General features: G+C 33.9%; 1 protein-coding gene across 10 annotated transcripts in view; it reads left to right on the top strand.

The window, feature by feature from the left end:
- Nucleotides 1–19,358, top strand: part of LOC100029142 (WD repeat-containing protein on Y chromosome-like) — a 171,965-nt gene that overhangs the window by 130,337 nt on the left and 22,270 nt on the right. For all 10 annotated transcript variants that reach the window (XR_008916421.1, XR_008916422.1, XM_056817246.1 and 7 more), the window contains one exon: nt 5,052–5,182. Coding sequence is in view for 8 of the 10 variants with exons in the window: in XM_056817246.1 (XP_056673224.1) it covers nt 5,052–5,182 (131 nt within the window). In the remaining 2 variants the exon portion in view is untranslated. The remainder of the gene's footprint in view (nt 1–5,051; nt 5,183–19,358) is intronic.

The raw sequence follows: 19,358 nt of genomic DNA on the forward strand, positions 1-19,358 counted from the left end.
AATCCTTGGTATCCTAAGAGTTTTGTTTTTCAAAATGGTAATAGAGGCATTTTACTAACTAAAAACTATGACTCCATTATTTCCCATTTTACAGATGAAGAACTGAGGTCCAGGAAGATTAAGTGAATTACCCAAGTTCTCAAAAGTAGTAAATATCAGAGGTAGGATTTTAATTAGGATCCTCTGACTCCAGAATCAAGGCAGATGAATCTACCAACCTTCTGGGTCTCTAAGGTGAAAAAGTCAGTGAGCCACTGGAGTAGTGCATCAGATTATCTTATCTGATGGTAATCTTTAGGGCAGAAAATTACTTACTCACCTCCTGATTCTCTTTGGAGATCATTATCAACTTCCCACATTTGTGGCTACTATTCTAAGCTTCCAAGCAATGTTTCTAAATCTGTGTCTCTCTTCAAAATGTCTGTGGAGCTCTACTAATTCAATTCAATAAATATTTATGAAGTGCTTGCTATACAATTAGGACAGTGCTAAATTAGGCACAGAGGTACAAAGATGAAAAATAATATAGTCTCTGCCCTAAAGGAACTTACAGTATGCCTTCTGGTCATCTTCTTGAGCCACCACTCACATTCCAATCAAAGCAGAGAAGCTAATAACTTCTTGACTTGTTTCGTGATAATTTCATCCGTCAAAATAGCAATGACCCCGAAAGGAAGAAAATATATCCTAGATCTGATTCTCACTGGGAGTAACTGGTTGCTGGGGTAAGGCAAAAATGATGGGAACTGTGGGAGGAAATAATCACTCCATTCCCAGAACTGAGGATAAAGAAGATGAAATCCAGGAACAGATTGACATCCATCTAAACTTGGGCAAAGTATATTTTAGATAGTTGAGAGGAAAAGATGGAAAAGAACCCATGGAATAAAAATGCTATAGTAGGTTTCAGCCTAGGAAAGATTGAGAGGCTCAAGATTTAAATTCTCAAAACACAAAGAGAAATAATTAAATGTGAGAAGGAAATATGACATTTGCATGATGAGATTTATATGGCTACATGGATAATTCACTTAACAATACAGATTTTAAAAGAAATGTTCAGAAGATGGAAGCAAAACTAGGCAACATAAAATTGATTTGAGCATGGCATGATCCTAGAAAATGGAGTCAGGAATATTAAAGTTTAGACAACTGAAGCTGTCAGGGGAAACTAAAGAGAACAAAAATGAATGTTTTTCTAGATATATTGGGAATAAAGAAAAGATCAAAGAAGAGATAATGACTTTTGGTGAGGTAGATAGAAGGATGATAATTGACAAAAAAAATAGATAAGGTAATTTTGCTTGATTCTTAATTCTGGGGGCAGCTAGATGGCTCAGTAGATAAAGAATAATGCCTAGAGACAGGAAGTCCTGTGTTTATATCCGGCTTCAGATACTTCCTAGCTATGTGACCCTGAGCAAGTAAGTTAACCTCAATTGCTTAGCTCTTACCACTCTTCTGCCTTGGAAACAATACTTAGTATTGCTTCTAAGATGGAAGGATAAAGGTTTTTTTTTTTTTTAAATTCTTACTTCTGCTTTTTCTTCCAAGGAGAATGATCTATGTATTAGAGATGCTAGAATAAAAATTAATACTAAGGAGATGATACCCAAGAAAAGTAAGGAGATACTAAGAGAAACCCTTACTTCATCAAATGAATTCACATCAACTGACTCAGACACACTATACTTGTAGAAATGGAATGAAGTGGAAGATGTGACACTATACTTGTAGAAATGGAATGAACTGGAAGATGTGATTTCTGAGCCATTTTCAGAAAGAATTGAAAGTTAGAAAATGGGAAAGAAACAACAAAAACTAGACAAGGGGGAATGTTCCAATTAAAAAAAAATAATCATCAATCAAAAGCCTTGACTTTTATCAATGATAGAGATGGTTGGTGAATGTTTAGAAAAGCAAATCATGATTATAAAGAGCAAGCATGACTTCATTATCCAGATTAGCACTATTTCCTTGTCTGACAAAATTTCAAAATTAATAGATGGAGATGGTGTGAATATAGTTTAACTAGATTTCTTCAAAACTTTCAATAAAGAATCTCATACTATTATTGGTGTGAAGGTGGAGAGCTGTGAATTTGATGATAATATAATTAGGTAGATTTGGTGCTAATAGTTTGGTCAAACTAAAAAATTGTCAATGAATCAATGTAAGTATGGCAAGAGATTCCTAGTAAAGTTTCTCCAGGGTTCTTGGCCCTGTGCTATTTAAAGACTTGGGTAAAGACATAGATGGCATAATCACACATTTCCAAATTACACTAATCTGGAAGGGACAACTGACACTGAATGAGAAAGTCTGGATTCGAGAGGTTCTTGACAGACTAGAACATTGGACTAAATTTAATTAAGGATGACTCTAGTACATTCCTGGTTTGACCCCTGTTTTTGGCCATCATAGATTCTTAGACTTAGAAGGGGTCATCGAGATCATCTAAGTCAACTTCCAACCCAGCATGTGGAGAATATCTTTTATTGAAGAGATACTAATCAAGTCTCTTCTTGAATACTTTCAGTAAAAAGGACCCTTTAACTAATAAAATAAACCATTCCATGTTGGACTGCTTCAACTGCTCTTGAATTGTATATAATAATAACTTAGGATGAAAAGACAAGGTGTCAAAATGAAAAAAAACACAAGATCAAGAATCATTAGACACTGGTTCTGGTCCTACTTTGCCATCAATTCACTAGGTAAACTTGAGCAAGTCACTTAATTTCTCTAGCTTTCAACTTCCTCATCTATAAAATTAAGAAACTGGTTTAGATAATCTCCAAGACCCTTTTTGGCTTGCTACATTCCTATACTTTTAAGTATCTGCCTCTCTATATCTTTTACCTATTACCTATTTATTACTGACTCTGTCTTCCAGAGTTAAAATAAAATCTATTCTCTCTTCCACATGAATTTTCCTTCAAATATTTGGTAAATAAACTCATGTTCACTCAAAGTCTTCTCTTTTCTAGATTTAAAATTCCCAGTTTCTTCAGCCACTCTTCATATGATATGGTTTCCAGATGATTCACTTTCTTAGTGATCTTCCTCTAGAAAGTATGCCTTCATTTTTGCTTTTGTGTCATTGGTGCCAAGTACAATGCCTGATAGAGCTTAATAAATGCTTAATGGTTAATTGACATAATCTGCCTTATCAATGTCACTCAGAATGTGATGATAATTTACATATGATTTGACAAGGACTAAGTATAGGAGGATCATTATCTCCATGGTCTGAATGAACACTTTTATCTCTTATTATACATACCTAAAATGAAGCCTGGTCTCAGCATCATGAGAAAAAAAGACAGAATCTCTATGGATTAAGTGGGATTTAGGGAACAGACTTTCATTACCACCTGCTGCAAGGTCACCTACTCTAGCTTCACAAATTGCCAACCACTTCAGGAAATGATATCTCATTAGTGTAACTGAGGCTTTGGCAAGCCTGAAGCACTCAATTTCTAATTTTAGAAAGGGTTGGGAAATAGAATGGCAGCTGTTTAAGAGATATTGGTGTGTACTATTTTGTTAAAATCAAAATTATGTTGAAATCAAGAAAATACTAGTTTGGTTGGAGTATAACTTACTTCTGAAAGATCAGATATTTTATTAGGTCTAGAATACAATCCAACATAAAATTTGGGGCTGGAATATCTAAATATACTATTCAAACAGAATACAGGTAATTTTTGCTCTTATTTATCAAGTAGTTATTTAGTGTCTTCTATGTACAAAAGAATTTGGCAATGCTAATTTTGAGGGAGAATCTTCCCTTCACCCTCCCACACCTTATACCCCCTGAGTCCACCAAGAGCAACATTATTAATAATAACTGATGTGATACTTATGAATACCTGCAGAAGGTCATTTGAATTTAAATTCTTTTCCTCTCCTCAAATTCTCCCACTCCTAGAAAGAAAGATGCTCTACCATATTTGTAGCATTCTCTACTTTCAAACCCTGTGAAGTTTCCAATGCAAAAAGAAAGTTGATGTTGGTCCTGCTTTGCTGAACTCAGTCAGGGACTGAGTTCCTGGTCTTCTATGATATTGGATCCTCTTCAAAGTAAATGAGTTCAAAGAAACTTTATAATTAAAAAAAACACAAAGATGTACATCTTTTCCTTAATGCATTCCTCTTCCTGTAGTTGTCAGTCCAGATATGAGAACAGAACATGGGTAAATAGATCTAAATAGCAACATGAGGCAATTAAGTTGAGGATAAGTTACTATTTTCTGATGCCATTAAAGTATACCAAGCACTCAAATGGTATAATGAAAAAAACAGATATAGAATTTATCTTCTCTAGACATTTTAAAAATAGGAGAGAGCCTCATCTTCATGAGTTAGTTTACCTATAGTAATCTCTAAAGATGTGGATTGGATGATCTCTCAAGCTCCCTTTTAACCACAAGATTCTGAGCCAATCTGGCAAGATTTTTTAAATTTCTTAAAATAAACTGAGGATACTCATTAACATATCATTACATCAGAAGTAAATGTTCTCCTCTCAAAAGAAGTACTATACATGGCGTATGAGAGGTGTCATGAGTTAAAGAATATAGAAATGCAAAAAATGGAATGGGACACATTGATTATCTTAATTGAACTCTTACTCAATTGGATTTGACTATATTGGAGAGATGTGGCCTTATGATCTCTTCTTAATTATATTCTTAAGAAAGAGAATCAATACAATGCACATTACAGGAGATGAACCATTTATGCTGATATTGTAGAAACAAATAATACAGTTGGCAGAGTGCCCAACAATTATTAAATTCTAGCAGTTACCAGAAAATCAAATCATGGCAACAAATAAATGTGATTTGTCTCCTAACAATAATGTGGTCCTTGGCTCATGGTTGGAGGAGGCCTACTTTCTACTTAGTTGCACAAGCTTTTTTTATAGTACTATTGAGGGAACAATAAAGAATTCAGTGTTTGTCCTTGTCTTTGTCCTGGGAATGAGTACCCTATTTGTGGTTCTCAAATTAACTTCTGGTTCCTCCCTTTGTTTCTTGAAACAGATTGGAAGTTACCAACTTCTTTGGGAGCTATTCCTCTTCAACTGACTTCTCCAAATGCAAATTCCCAAAAGGGTGGAGGACAAAATTGGGAACTGCCTCCCCAATTAACAAACAGTTTCAGAATACATGAGGTGAGTTTTGGAAACATTCACCATCACCACTAATCCTTTGTTGATGCAGAATTGACCAGCACTCTATCTTTAATCTAGTAGCATTCATAAGTGTTTTGTATGAGGGGAAGTGGCTGCCATTTACTATAGTAGATAGATTTGAAAGAAATGAGGCAATTATTCTGTCCTAACTCATCCTAATGCCCATATAAGATGGGTAATATGATTATCACATTCTGAAGAAATCCCCAAATGAAAATTCCCAGGAATATTATAGCCAAATTCCAAAGGCCCCAGGTGAAAGAGAAAATTCTTTAAATAGCCAGGAGAAAACAATACCAATACCATGGAGATAGAGTCAGGATCACACAAAATTTAGTAGCCTCAGGGTTAAAGGAGGAGAGGGCTTGTATATAATATTCTGGAAGGTAAAGGAGAAAGGATTATGACCATGAATAACTTATCCAGCAACACTGAATATAATCCTTCAGTGGGGAAATGGATATTTGGTGAAATAGAGGACTTTTAAACAATCCTCATAAAAAGACCAGAGATGAATACAAAATTTAATTTTTAAATACAAAATATTTTAAATACAAAAGAGTAAAAAGTAAGTAAAAAGGTAAGCACGAAAGTAGAGTCATAAGGGACTTGATAAGATTAAATTATTTACATCCCTATATGGAAAGACAATAAACATAGCTCTTAAGAACTTTATCATTATTAGGGCAGTGAGAAGGATTCTACATTGACAGAAGGAAGAGCATTGAGTCAGTTATGTTGAGACAATCTCAAAAAAAAAAAATGGATGCCCTGGAAGAAGGGAGAATGGAGAGAAAGAATGAGGAAAATTATTTCACATAAAAGATAGCAAAGGAAGAGATTTTATAGTAGAAGGGAAATAGTGGGGGTGGGGGATAACACTTAAACCTCACATTCATTCTGAATTAATTCAAAGAGAGAAGAATATATTTGTACATGTTTAATTGTATATAAGAATCAGTCTTATCCAAAAGGGAAGTAGGAGAAAAAGGGTATAAGAGAAAAGGAAATGTTAAAAAAAAAAAGAGGGCAAATTAAGGGAGACAGTGGGGTCAGGAACAAAACAATCTGTTGAGGAGTGACAGGGTAAAAAGAGAGAGCAGGAAGGATAGGAAGAAAGAAGGAAATGTACAGTTAGTAATCATAACTGTGAATTTGAATGTAATGAGCTAATCCATAAAACAGAAGTGGGTAGCACAATAGATTAGAAACCAAAATCCAATCATACATCTTTTCAGGAAACACATTTCAAACAGAGAGATATATGCAGTTAAAATAAAAGCCTTGAGCAGAATCTATTTTGCTTCAACTAAAGTAAAAAGAAGTGGAGGTAGCAATCCTGATCTCAGAAAAAGAAAAAAGAAGTCTTAAATAAAAGAAATATGCAGGGAAACTACTTATTAATGAAAGGCACTACAGACAATGAAATAATATCAATATTAAATATATATAACACCAAAAAGTAAAGCATACAGGTTCTTAAAAAGTTAAATGAGTTTTAGGAGAAAATAAGCAGTAAAACAATACTAGTGAGACCTTAACTTTTGCTCTTTTTGATCTTGATAAATCTAATGATAACATAAATGTTTAAAAGTTAAGGAAATGCATAGATTTTTAGAAAATTTAGATATTATGGAACTCTGAAAAAATATTAATGGATATAGAAAAGAGTATGCCTTTTCCCCAAATGTACAGGGCACCTTACAAAAATTGACCATGTATTAATGTATGAAACTTCACAAACAAATTTATAAAAGCAGAAATAGTGATCTTTTTCAGATCATAAGGCAATAAAATTTTATATTCAGTAAAGGGACATGGAAACATTAAAAATTCCTTGGAAACTAAATAATCCTAAAGAATGAGTGGATCAAAGAACAAATAATAGAAACAATCGGTAATTTCATTAAAGATGACAGTGGGACAAAATTTCATATTTCTAAATACACATTAATAAAATAGAAAATCAATGAATTGGACATGAAACAAAAAATGCTAAAATAAAGAGAAAAGTTTAAATCTCCAATTAAACAATGAAATGGAAATACTAAAAATCAAAAAAATGGAATAATAAAAATTGAAAGAAAAGAACAATGAACTAACAAATAAAAATGAAAAAGAAAAAATAGATAAAATATTGTTTTATATAATTAAAAGAAAAATAAAAGTTACCAGCATTAAATTGAAAATGTTGTATGTGCCACCAATGAAGAAGAAATTAAAACAAATACTGGAAATTATCTTGCCCAATTATATGCCAGCAAAACTGATAAATAAAGTGAAATAAATTAATATTTACAAAAAATATAAATTGCCCATATTAGTGGAAGAGAAAATAGAGCATTTAAATAACCCTGCCTCAGAAAAAAGAAAAAGAAATTAAACAAGCCATAAGTGAGCTTTCCAACACCCTCCACAAAAAAATAAACAAGACGAAAAGGACCTATAAGTGAATTCTATCAGACATTTAAGAAATAATTGATTCTAATACTATATAAACTATCTTGGAAAAAAAACAGATAAAGAATGAGTCCTAGCAAAATCTTTTTATGATACAAATATAGTTGTGATACCTAAACCAGGGAGAACAAAAACAGGAAAAAGAAAACTAATACCAATTTTCCTAATGAATATTGATTAAAAAATTAAATAAAATGCTAGCAAAGAGATTACAGAGTATATCACAAAGATGATACACTATAACCAAATGAGCTTTATAATAGGAATGTAGATCTGGTTCAATATTAGGAAAACCATAATTAAAACTGACCATATAAATATAAAAAAAACAATGACAATATCAATAGAGGCAGAAAATATTATTGTTATTAAAACTACTAGAAAGCATAGAAATAAGTAGATCCCTTCTTAAAATAAGTAGCCTTATTTTCCTTTTTTTTTTAACTCTTGCCTTCCACCTTAGACTCAATATTGTGTATTGATTCCAAGACAAAAGAGTCCTAAGGGCTAGGCAATGGGAGTTAAGTGACTTGCCCAGGTTCACACAGCTGGGAAGTGTCTGAGGCCAGATTTGAACATAGGAACTCCTTTTTCTATATCTGGCTTTCAATCTATTGAGCTACCCAGCCATCCCCATAAGTAGTGTCTTTCAAAAACCAAGAGCAAACATTATATATAATGTGGATAAGCTAGAATCCTTCTCAATAAGATCAGGTGAAGCAAAAATGTCCCATAATCACTATTATTATTCAATGTTGTATTGGAAATGCAAGCTATATCAATAAAACTAGATAAAGAAATTAAAGGAATAAAAATAAGCATTGAGAAAACAAAATTTTTACCACTTACAGATTCAACAAAGAAACTAGATGAATCAATAACTCTTAACTCTATGAGTCTCTCTGTTTTTAAGTGTTTTTTGAATACAAGATATTTTGGGTTCTAGTTTCAAATTTTTTTTAAAGAGCTATTCCCCAACTAATAAATAGTCAAAGGATATGTATAGGCAGTTTTCAAAAGGATAAATCAAAGATATTTATAGTCTTATGAAAAGAATGCTCCAATTCATTATTTATTTGAGGAATGAAAATTAAAACAACTTTGAGATACCATTTCATGCCTATCAGATTGATTAACATGATGGAAAATAAATATGGTAAATGCTATAGGGTATGTGGAAAAGTTAGGAAAAACAATGAATTATTGATGGAATTGTGAATAAATCTAAACAATTTGGAGAACATTTTGGGTCTATGCCCAAAAGGCTATAAAACTCTGACCCAACAATACCATTACTAGGTGTTTATATCACAAAAAGTTCAAAGAAAAGGGAAAAGGACTTATATAAACAAACATTTTCTAGCAGCTCTTTTTGTGATGCCAAAGAATTGAAATTGAGGAAACACCCATCAATTGGATAATGGCAAAACAAGTCATGGTATATGATTGTGATGGGATACTATTGCATTATAAGAAATCATAAAAGCAAATGGTTTCAGAAAAACCTGTGAAGATTAGTATGAACAGATGCAAAGTAAAGGGAGCAGAACCAGGAGATCATTGTACATAGTAACCAATATTTTAAGGATGATCAAATGCGAAAGACTTAGCTACTCTGATCAATATAATGGCCCAAAATAATTCTAAAATAATCATAATGAAAAATATTATCCACCTCCAGAGAGCAACCTGATGAATTGAGTGCAGATTGAAGCACACTGTTGTTGTTGTTGTTATAAGGAATTTTCTTAATTTTCCTCTGTCTCTTTAGGGGCAGTAACAGACAGATAGGCCATCCATCTCTTTAAGAGACTAACTATAAAAGAATAAAATCAGTTAAGAGAAGTGACTCTTTCTCTCTGGCTTTCTAGGGAGCAGGGGTTTTATTTCTATTCTCTCTCAGTTAAGAGGATCTGGCAGGTAACTGTTGAGAGTTTGAATTTAGATACTAATTTGAGAAAGAGTCTATTTCTGAGGTGTTTTTTTCTCAGCATTTTGAGGGATAAGGGCCTATGTCTGAGGGCTTTTCTCCTCAGAACTTGAGGGAGCAAGAGAACTGTTTATGTCTCTGTGACAGGAAGTTTCACTTTCACAGTTGAGGGAGAAGAATTACTTTAAGAAAGTTGTTTGAAGATTAATGTTTATTGATTTAGCTTAGATAAAATAGATAGCAAATTATAATCTTATATAGGTCTGCCTTGTCAGGCAAGAAGATCCTTAGATTTAGGGTTTATTAGATTTTAGTATACAGGTTTGGATTTTAGACATAGTATAAGATTTAAGAGCTATAATCTCCTATTTCCTTCCTCCTCTTCCTATCCAAGTTTTTCTTCAGTAATAAATAAGTGTTGCTGGTTTACCAAACTGTTCTCCAGACTTTTATCACAATATTATTAACCCCTCACAGCTTGGTGAGCCAGCCAGGAGTTTAAATAATCTGCAATCTTCTGATTCAAATAATGAGAAAATAATGACTAACACCCTTATGAATCTGTTAGGGAGAGATCTATGGTGTAAATTAAGAGCCATGATGGTATGTACTCAAGACAGTAATATTACATTAGAATTACCAGAAGAATCTCTAAAGTTGTTCCCAGTGCTCTTTTTAGATAATCAGGAAATGGACAAAACTCCAAATTTTAAAATATCAAGAGATATAAATGAATCTCTCTGGGCTACATCTTCCACCAATGTAGGCCTGCTAAAATCAAAAGTTCTGGTCCAAATAAGAATGAGAGGTGGTCCACCTCCAACTATTCTATATCCATTATCAAAAGAAGCAATCGAAGGAATTACCCCAGTAACAAATTCTTTAATCAAACAGAAAATAATAATCCCCTACAAATCAGAATACAATACACCTATTTTGCCTATTAAGAAACTGAAATTAGACAAAAATAGAAAACCTGTATATCAATTTGTTCAAGATTTGAAAGCTATTAATAATCACATAATCAAAAGACATCTTGTTGTACCAAGTCCATCAACTATTATTTCATCTATTCCTCTAAATATTTTACAGTAGTAGATCTGTGTTCTTCCTTTTTTCAATATCCATCCATGAATATTCTCCCCAAAATTTGCATTTATCTGGAAAGAGTCAAATATACATGGTGCCTTCTACCTCAGGGTTACATACAAAGTCCAACTTTATTTTTGCACATTTTAACTTAAGATCTGACAAATATCGAATTTAAGGAAAAATGCTTAATACACTTTGTGGAAGATTTACTCTTGGCCTTGCCAAATGCTTCTGCATGCCAAAAAGAAAGCAAACCTCTTCTATTAGAATTAATCAAGAAAGGACACAAGATCTCAAAATCAAATGTTTAGGGTTGTCTCCCAAAGTGGAGTATTTAGGATTGGTTTTAGCTAAAGGTTCACATTCCATTTGTCCAAAATGTATTGAATATATCCAAAAATTGAGTGCCCCAACAACTAAAAGACAATTAAGAGTAATTTTGGGAACTATAGGATTTTTCAAGCAATGGATTCCTTGCTATGGGGAAATCACCAAGCCCCTTATAGCACTGATAAGGAATATAGTCACAGAACCACTAAAATTCAATGCAGAACACCTAGAAGCTCTTAAAAAAACTAAAACAAGCAATTTTATCAGCATCTGCTCTAGGCATCCCAAATTACAAGAAACCATTCACTCTGCCTCTTCATGAAAGAAAAGGAGTAGCTTCTGGCATGTTAATACAAGCCTTAGGACCAGTCCAGTTTCCAATTGCATATTACTCAGCTCAATTAGACCTAATAGCTTCTGGAGGACCACCATGTCTTGGGGGTGTCACTGCTACAGCTCTACCAGTAACAAAAGCTGCAGATTTAGTGTTAAGATGCCCACTAATGATTATGTACCCTCATGAGATTAAAGCTTTACGGAAACACAAGCAAATGCTCTGAAACCTTCCAAAGGAAATGGAAACTCTCCACAAACCCATGAAGAATTTGAATCAGAAATGATCAAAAAGATAGAAGCCTTCTGGGAGGAAAAGTGAAAAATAATGCAAAAGGAATTCACACATCAACAAAACCAGTTTGACCAAACTGAAAAGGAAAACCAGGCTTTAAAAGTCAGAATCAGCCAACTGGAAGAAAATGAACAAGAATTAATAAAGCAAAGCCAAAAGACCAAGAAATTAGAAGAGAACATAAAATATCTCTCCAACAAGGTCATAGACTTGGAAAAATGGAAGGAGAAGAGACAATTTAAGAATAATTGGACTACCAGAAAAGCCCAAAATAAACAGCAAACTCGACATCATAATACAAGAGATAATCAAAGAAAATTGCCCAGAGATTCTAGAACAAGGGAGCAATACAGGCATTTAAAGAGTTCACAGAACACCCTCTACACTAAACCCCCAAAAGACGAGTCCCAGGAAGGTAATTGCCAAATTCCAAAGCTTTCAAGCAAAAGAAAAAATCTTACAAGAAGCGAGAAAAAGACAATTTAGATATAAAGGAATGGCAATCAGGGTCACACAAGATCCTGCAATTTCCACTCTGAATGACCGTAAGGCATGGAACATGATTTTCAGAAAGGCAAGAGGGCTAGGTCTTCAACCAAGAATCAGCTACCCATCAAAACTGACTATATACTTCCAAGGGAAAGTATGGGCATTCAACAAAATAGAAGATTTCCAAGTTTTTGCAAAGAAAAGACCAGAACTCTGTGGAAAGTTCGATATCGAAAAACAAAGAGCATGGAATACCTGAAAAGGTGAATATGAAGGAAAGGGAAAAGGAGAAAAATGTTATGTTTTTCTTTTATTCAAACTCTCTTCTATAAGGACTATATTTATATCAATCTACGTATATTAATATTTGGGGAAAATGTAATGTGTAAATAGGGGGAAAAGAAAGACCAAATAGAATAATCTTTCTCACACAAAGATTCACACGGGAAGGGGAGGGAAGGAAAACTATAAGAAGGAGAGGAAGAGAGTTTTTACTTAAACCTTACTCTCAGGGAAATCAACTCTGAGAGGGAAGAACATCCAGATCCATTGGGATCTTGAATTCTATCTTACCCAACAAGGGTAGAGAGAAGGGAAAACCAAGGGGGGAGGGGGAGAGGGAACATAAAAAAGGGAGGGAAGAAGAGGGGGTGGGGGAAGGAACAAAAAGGGAGGGGCTAAAAAGGGAAATATATCAAGGGAGGGGACAAGGAGGACTGATTTAAAATAAATCACTGAATTAAAAAGTTAGAGCTGAAGAAGAAAGGTTAGAATTAGGGAAGGATATCAAAATGCTAGGGAGTCCACAAGTGACAATCATAACTTTGAATGTGAATGGGATGAACTCACCCATAAAATGTAGATGAATAGCAGAATGGATTAGAATCCAAAACCCTACCGTATATTGTCTTCAAGAAACACACATGAGGCGGGTAGACACCCAAAAGGTCAGAATTAAAGGATGGAGTAAGACCTCCTGGGCCTCAACTGACAGAAAGAAGGCAGGAGTTGCGATCATGATATCTGATAAAGCCAAAGCAAAAATAGACTTGATTAAAAAAGGAATAGGGAAGGTAATTACATTCTGTTAAAAGCGACTTTAGATAATGAGGAAATATCACTAATCAACATATATGCACCAAATAATATAGCACCCAAATTTCTAATGGAGCAACTAGGAGAATTGAAGGAAGAAATAGACAGTAAAACCATATTAGTGGGAGACTTGAACTAACCATTATCAAATTTAGATAAATCAAATCAAAAATAAATAAGAAAGAGATTAAAGCTTTACTACTAAGACATAGAACACAGGCATTATCTGGCCAAAGGCTTATACAATATGAAATAACTTTATTAGACAATGAAAACATCACTTTAAATTGCTGCACAACACTCAATCCTGCTACATTGCTTCCTGACTTACCAATCACCAGAGAACTGTTGCATAATTGAGAATCATTAGTGTCTATGGAAGAAAAACTGAATCAAAATCTCCTAGGTTCTCCTTTAGAAAATGCAGATCTCATTTTATTTAAAGATGGTTTGTACTTTATGAGAGATAGTATGTGGTATACTGGAACAGCTGTAGTGACAGAATTTGAAACTATGGTCAGCATCACTTCCATCAAATTTAAGTGCACAAGGTACAGAATTGATAGCATTAAAATAAGCTTCTGTGATTGCAAGAAACAAAAAAGCAACAATCTATACCAATTCAAAATATGCCTTTGGAATATGTCATGCTGTGGGTACTCTTTGGCTTCAAAGAAGTTTCTTAACATCATCTGGTAAAATAATCACTACTGCAAAAATTATAAAGTTCTATCAGCATTCCAACAACTTGAAACTCTGGCTGTAGTACATTGCTCTGCTCACACAGGTGGAACTGACTTTGTTTCTAGAGGAAATTACCAAGTAGATATAGCTGCAAAACCAGCCACTATAGAAGGCCCTGAATTGACTTTAAATTTTACAATCATTAATGAAGCAGATTTATCCTTGGCATATAATGAAGAGACCAAGAAATGGAAATAAAAGTTTAAGACTAAACAAATTAATGGTGTATGGGTAGCATCAGAAGGTAAACCAATACTTCAGAGAACTTTTTATCAACACATTTGTCAATCAATACATAAAAATGGTCATTTTGGGACCCAAGGCATTATAGATTTTGTAAAGAAAGTATGGATAGCCACTGGCATAATAAACATCACCTCAAAAGTCTGTGCAACTTGTGCAACTTGCCAAGCATATAATGAACATATATTTTGAGGAAAGGTGTTTGAGGTGCATCCTTTAGCCTACAAACCATTTGAACATCTACAAATTGATTTTATAACAATTCTGAAAGTTAGATATTATGAATTTTGTTTAGTGATAGTAGACCAGCTAACAAGATGGCCAGAAGCTTTCCCAACAACAAAAAATACAGCAGCATTTGTAGCCAAAATATTATTAAAAGAAATCATACCTCTAATTGGTTTACCAGCAAAAATTGATTCAGACAGGTGAACACACTTTACAGATTCAGTTTTAGCACAAATATATTCATGCCTAGGAATTACACCAAAATTTCATATGCCATACCACTCACAGAGTTCAGTACAAATGGAGAGAATGAATAAAGAATTAAAATTATATACTGAAGTGCATTTGAAATGACCTGATGCCTTACCATTAGCATTGTTCTATCTGTGAAGTAAGCCAAGGGGAGACCTACACATCTCACCATTTGAGATGCTGTTTGGTCATCTAATTATTCATTCAAAACCATTCAACTCAATATATACATCATTATTAGGAGGAGATACAAGAATTGCTACATATATAAGAGATTTACAAATAAAAAACTACATGAATCAAGAGATGTAGTGAAAGCTGGACCAATAGACTTTTCTCTGCATGATTTACATCCTGAAGATACAGTTTATTTAAAGAAATTTCAGCACACTGGAGGAACTTGGCCAGCCTAGGAAGGTCCATTCCAAATACTTTAACAACCCCTACAGCAACCAAGATAGGAGAAAAAGCATCATGGATCCATTGTTTGCCTGTGAAAAGAGTACCTTCCTTTGAGAATGATAATCAAGAATTAGACTACTACAACTGGACAACTAAACACTATTTTCAAGGACACTGGACTACTACAGCTAGACACTATTTTCAAGAACATTAAACTTATATTTTGCATTTCAATAAAAGATTTTCTTGAACATAAAGGTTTGAAATAGAATTAGTAATGGTAAGTGTATAGGTATTTAGGTATAGGATTTTGGATTTCTATATAGAAATAATTATTAGCATACTTTTATAGGATTATAGAAAAAGTTAAAATAAATGAATGATATGTAAATGATAAAGTGTTGCAAAGGATTGTAAGTATTGATCAACACCCACCTCAGGGAGGGATATTATATGTATATAATGTGTATATAATATTCTTATATAAAATGTTCTTGAAAGATATTTTTTACATAGTAACTATAAGGCGAATTTATATTAATGTCTTTAGGTTCTTGTTTCTGTTGAGTAGAGTCAGAATTGTGTTAATCTGTAAGTGTAAATATTTGTAATTTTATGTAATGTGAGACCTGCATGTTTTAAGATTTTTTGCTTTCTTTCTTTCTTTACCTTTTTACTTCTCCCTGTTTCTAATATAGAATATAGAATAGTTTTGTTTGTAAGATCCAATGGGGAGAATATTCTCCCAAATGATCTCAGAGGGAGATATTGTTATAAGGAGTTTTCTTAATTTCCCTCTGTCTTTTTAGGAGGCAGTAACAGACAGATGGGCCCTCTGTCTCTTTAAGAGACTAATTATGAAAGAATAAAATCAGTTAAGAGAAGAGGCTCTTCCTCTCTGACTTCCTAGGGAGGAGGGGTTCTGTGTCAGTTCTCTCTCAGTCAAGAGGATCTGGTAGTTATCTGTTGAGAGTTTGAATTTAGATATTAAGGAGTCTATTTCTGAGGGGGTTTTCTTCTCAGCACTTTGAGGGAGAAGGGCCTGACTCTGAGGGCTTTTCTCCTCAAAACTTGAGGGAGTAGGAGAACTGTTTGTGTCTCTGTGACAGGCAGTTTCACTATTACAATTGAGGGAGAAGAGTTACTTTACGGAGGTTGTTTGAGGATTAATGCTCATTGATTTAGTTTAGGTAAAAGATAGTGAATTATGATCTTAGTTAAATTAGACAGAGTAGGTAGAGATAAGCCTGCTTTGTCAGACAAGAAGATTCTTAGATTTAGGGTTTATTAGAGATTTTGGTATAGGGTTTGGGATTTTAAGTATAGTATAAGATTTAAGAGCTATAATCTCCTATTTCCTTCTTCCTCTTCCTATCCAAGTTTCTCCTCAGTAATAAATATGCATTACTGGTTTACCAAACTGTTCTCTAGACTGTTATCACAATATCATTAACCCCTCACACTTTATGTTTATTGCTTTTATTTTTTTCTGCAACATGACCAATATAGGAATTTGCTTTATATGACTCGCATATATAATTGATATCACTGCCTGCCTACTCAATGTGTGGGAGGAGGAATGGGAAAGAGAGAATATGGAACTCAAATTTTTTAAATGAATGTTAAAAATAAATGAAATAAGTGCATCAAGATTTTTTTAATCAGCAGTACGATAGCTAAAAGAGCTAATGCCATCTGGGGTTGCATTAAGCAATTTATAACTTTCACGAATTAGGAAGTGATAGTCGGCCTACACTCAGTCCTCATTAGAACCCATATGGAGTATCATATTGATTTCTGGGAAGCACAATTCAAGAAGGACATCAGTAAGTTGGAGAGTATTCACAGGATCCACATGGTAAAGAACCTTGAGTTCATGTCACACAAGAAATAGTGAGAGACCTAGGCATATTTAACCTGAAGAAGAGAAATTTAAAGGAGGGATGTGATCACTGTACCAAAGTATATTAAGGGTTGTCATATGGGTAAAGGATTTTGTTTTGTTTTGCTTTGCTTTGTTTGACTTCAGAAGGAAACATTGGGTAGAGCTTGAAGAGAAAAAATAAGGAATGTGAGGGTATGTCCATCAATTCAGAAATGACTGAACAAGTTGTAGAATATGATTGTAATGGAATGCTATTGTACAAAAAAATGATGAGATGATTTTAGTAAAACCTGGGAAGACATACATGAACTAATGTAAAGTGAAAGGAGCAGAACCAAGAGACCATTATACTTAGATATTATTATATAAGAGACTTAACTACACTGATAAAGACAATGACCCAAGAGAATTCCAAAAGACCTATGATGAAAAGTGTTATCCATCACCAGAGAGAACTGATGAACTCTGAGTACAAATTGAAGCATACTATTTTTCCTTTATTTTTCTTGTCTGTGTGTTTTATTTTACAACATAAATAATATGAAATATGTTTTGCATAACTTCAGATGTATAATTGATATTATATTGCTTGTCTTCTCAAAGGGTAATAGAATAGTTGGAGGAAGAGAGAGAATTTAGATCTCAAAATTGTTCAAAATGAATGTTAAAAATTTTTATACATACTTTGGAAATATTTAATTAAATAAATTGGGCAGCTAAGTGATGCTATGGATAGAGTACTGGACCTAGAGTCAAGAAAACTCCACTTCCTGGGTTCAAATCTAGACTATGACACTTACTATCTATATGACCCTGGGAAATTCATTTAATTCTCATTGCCTCAGTTTTCTCATCTGTAAAATGAAGTAGAGAAGGACATGGCAAACCACTCAAGCATCTTTGCCAAGAAAACTCAAATAGGGGCCATAGATTGGACACAAACAAAAAATAACTAAACAAAAACAATGAAATAAATTTAAAATGTACTTTTTTTAAAAAAGAGCTTAATTTAGGCTTGATGTCAGCAAAATTTTCCTAATCTAACCTTTCCAAAAGTAAAATGAGCTACCTAGGAAGGTGATGAATTCCCTCTCCTTAGAGATTTTCAGACTGAGCCAAAATGACTACATGTCTGATATGTCATACTTTGAGTTTCTTTTGTTTATCAATTGGGCTAGATAGCTACTAAAATCCTTTCTGACTCTCAAATCCTATGGCTTTGGGGCAGAGCTAAGATGGAGGGTGGAGTAGCAGGAGCTTTCTGAATCTCCTTCCAACCGACCATTACAAAGTGTCTCAAAAGGACAGAAACCCAAATCAGACAAGCAAAGAGACTCTCTCACAGGACACAGTCTTAAAGTTAAGCAGAGTTTGGAAATTCACACTCTGAAGGGGTGAAACTGTGCTCACCAAAGGGCAAGCTGATCAGCCCCTTCCCCACACCACCAACCACATCAGAGTCAGAGCAAGGGCCAGGGCAATCTCTAAATTCTCCAGGGATGGCTAAAAGCACCACAGACTTACCCCCTTAGAGTAATTCAAGGCCTTGGCAATAAAACTTGGAACCCGAGGCCAAGGAGCATGGAGCCTGGGCAGCAGAGCTTAGAGATTGGGCAGAAACAAAGCCAGCCACATCAGACAGCAGGAATTGGAAAAATAGTGTCAGGGGAAAATGCTTTAAAGTGCACTATACAAGGAATATCACAGAGCTGCCTACCCTCCTCTCTCAGGCTTCTGACTGGGAAGGGAAGATACTACCAAGGCAAAACCCTGCAAGCCAGAGCTAAGAAAGCAAAGTCCACCAACATGCAGGAAGCAATCCACTAGAAGAAAAAAAAAACATAGCAGCAAAAAAAAAAGCTTTTGACCCTGGATAATTTCTATGGTGAAAAGAGAAAAGTACAGAAGCAACAGCAGTCAGTGACAAACTAGCAATCACAACCAAACTTTCAAAAAAAAATTGAAATTGGTAACAAGTTCTTGAGGAACTCAAAAAGGAGTTCAAGAACCAAGTAAGAAAGTTAAAAGAAAAATGGGAAGAAAAGTGGAAAAAATAAATCGACATAATACAAAAAGAAAATAACAGCTTAAACAACAAAATCACCTGAATGGAAAAAAAAAGCACATAAAAATCAAATGAAGTAATAAGCAAATTGAAGACTAGAATTGACCTGCTGGAAGCCATGAAAAGCAGGATAGACCAAACTGAAAAGGGAAATTAAAATATCATAGATGAAAATCAGTCTTTAAAGACTAGAATTAGGCAAATAGGAGCTAATGATCTCACAAGACAGCAATAATTAATAAAGCAAAATCAAAAGAATAAAAAAATAGAAGGAAATATGAAATATCTCATTGAAAAGACAAATGACCTGGA

This window comes from Monodelphis domestica, chromosome 2, assembly GCF_027887165.1.
Source record: "Monodelphis domestica isolate mMonDom1 chromosome 2, mMonDom1.pri, whole genome shotgun sequence".
NCBI classification, from domain to species: Eukaryota; Metazoa; Chordata; class Mammalia; order Didelphimorphia; family Didelphidae; genus Monodelphis; species Monodelphis domestica.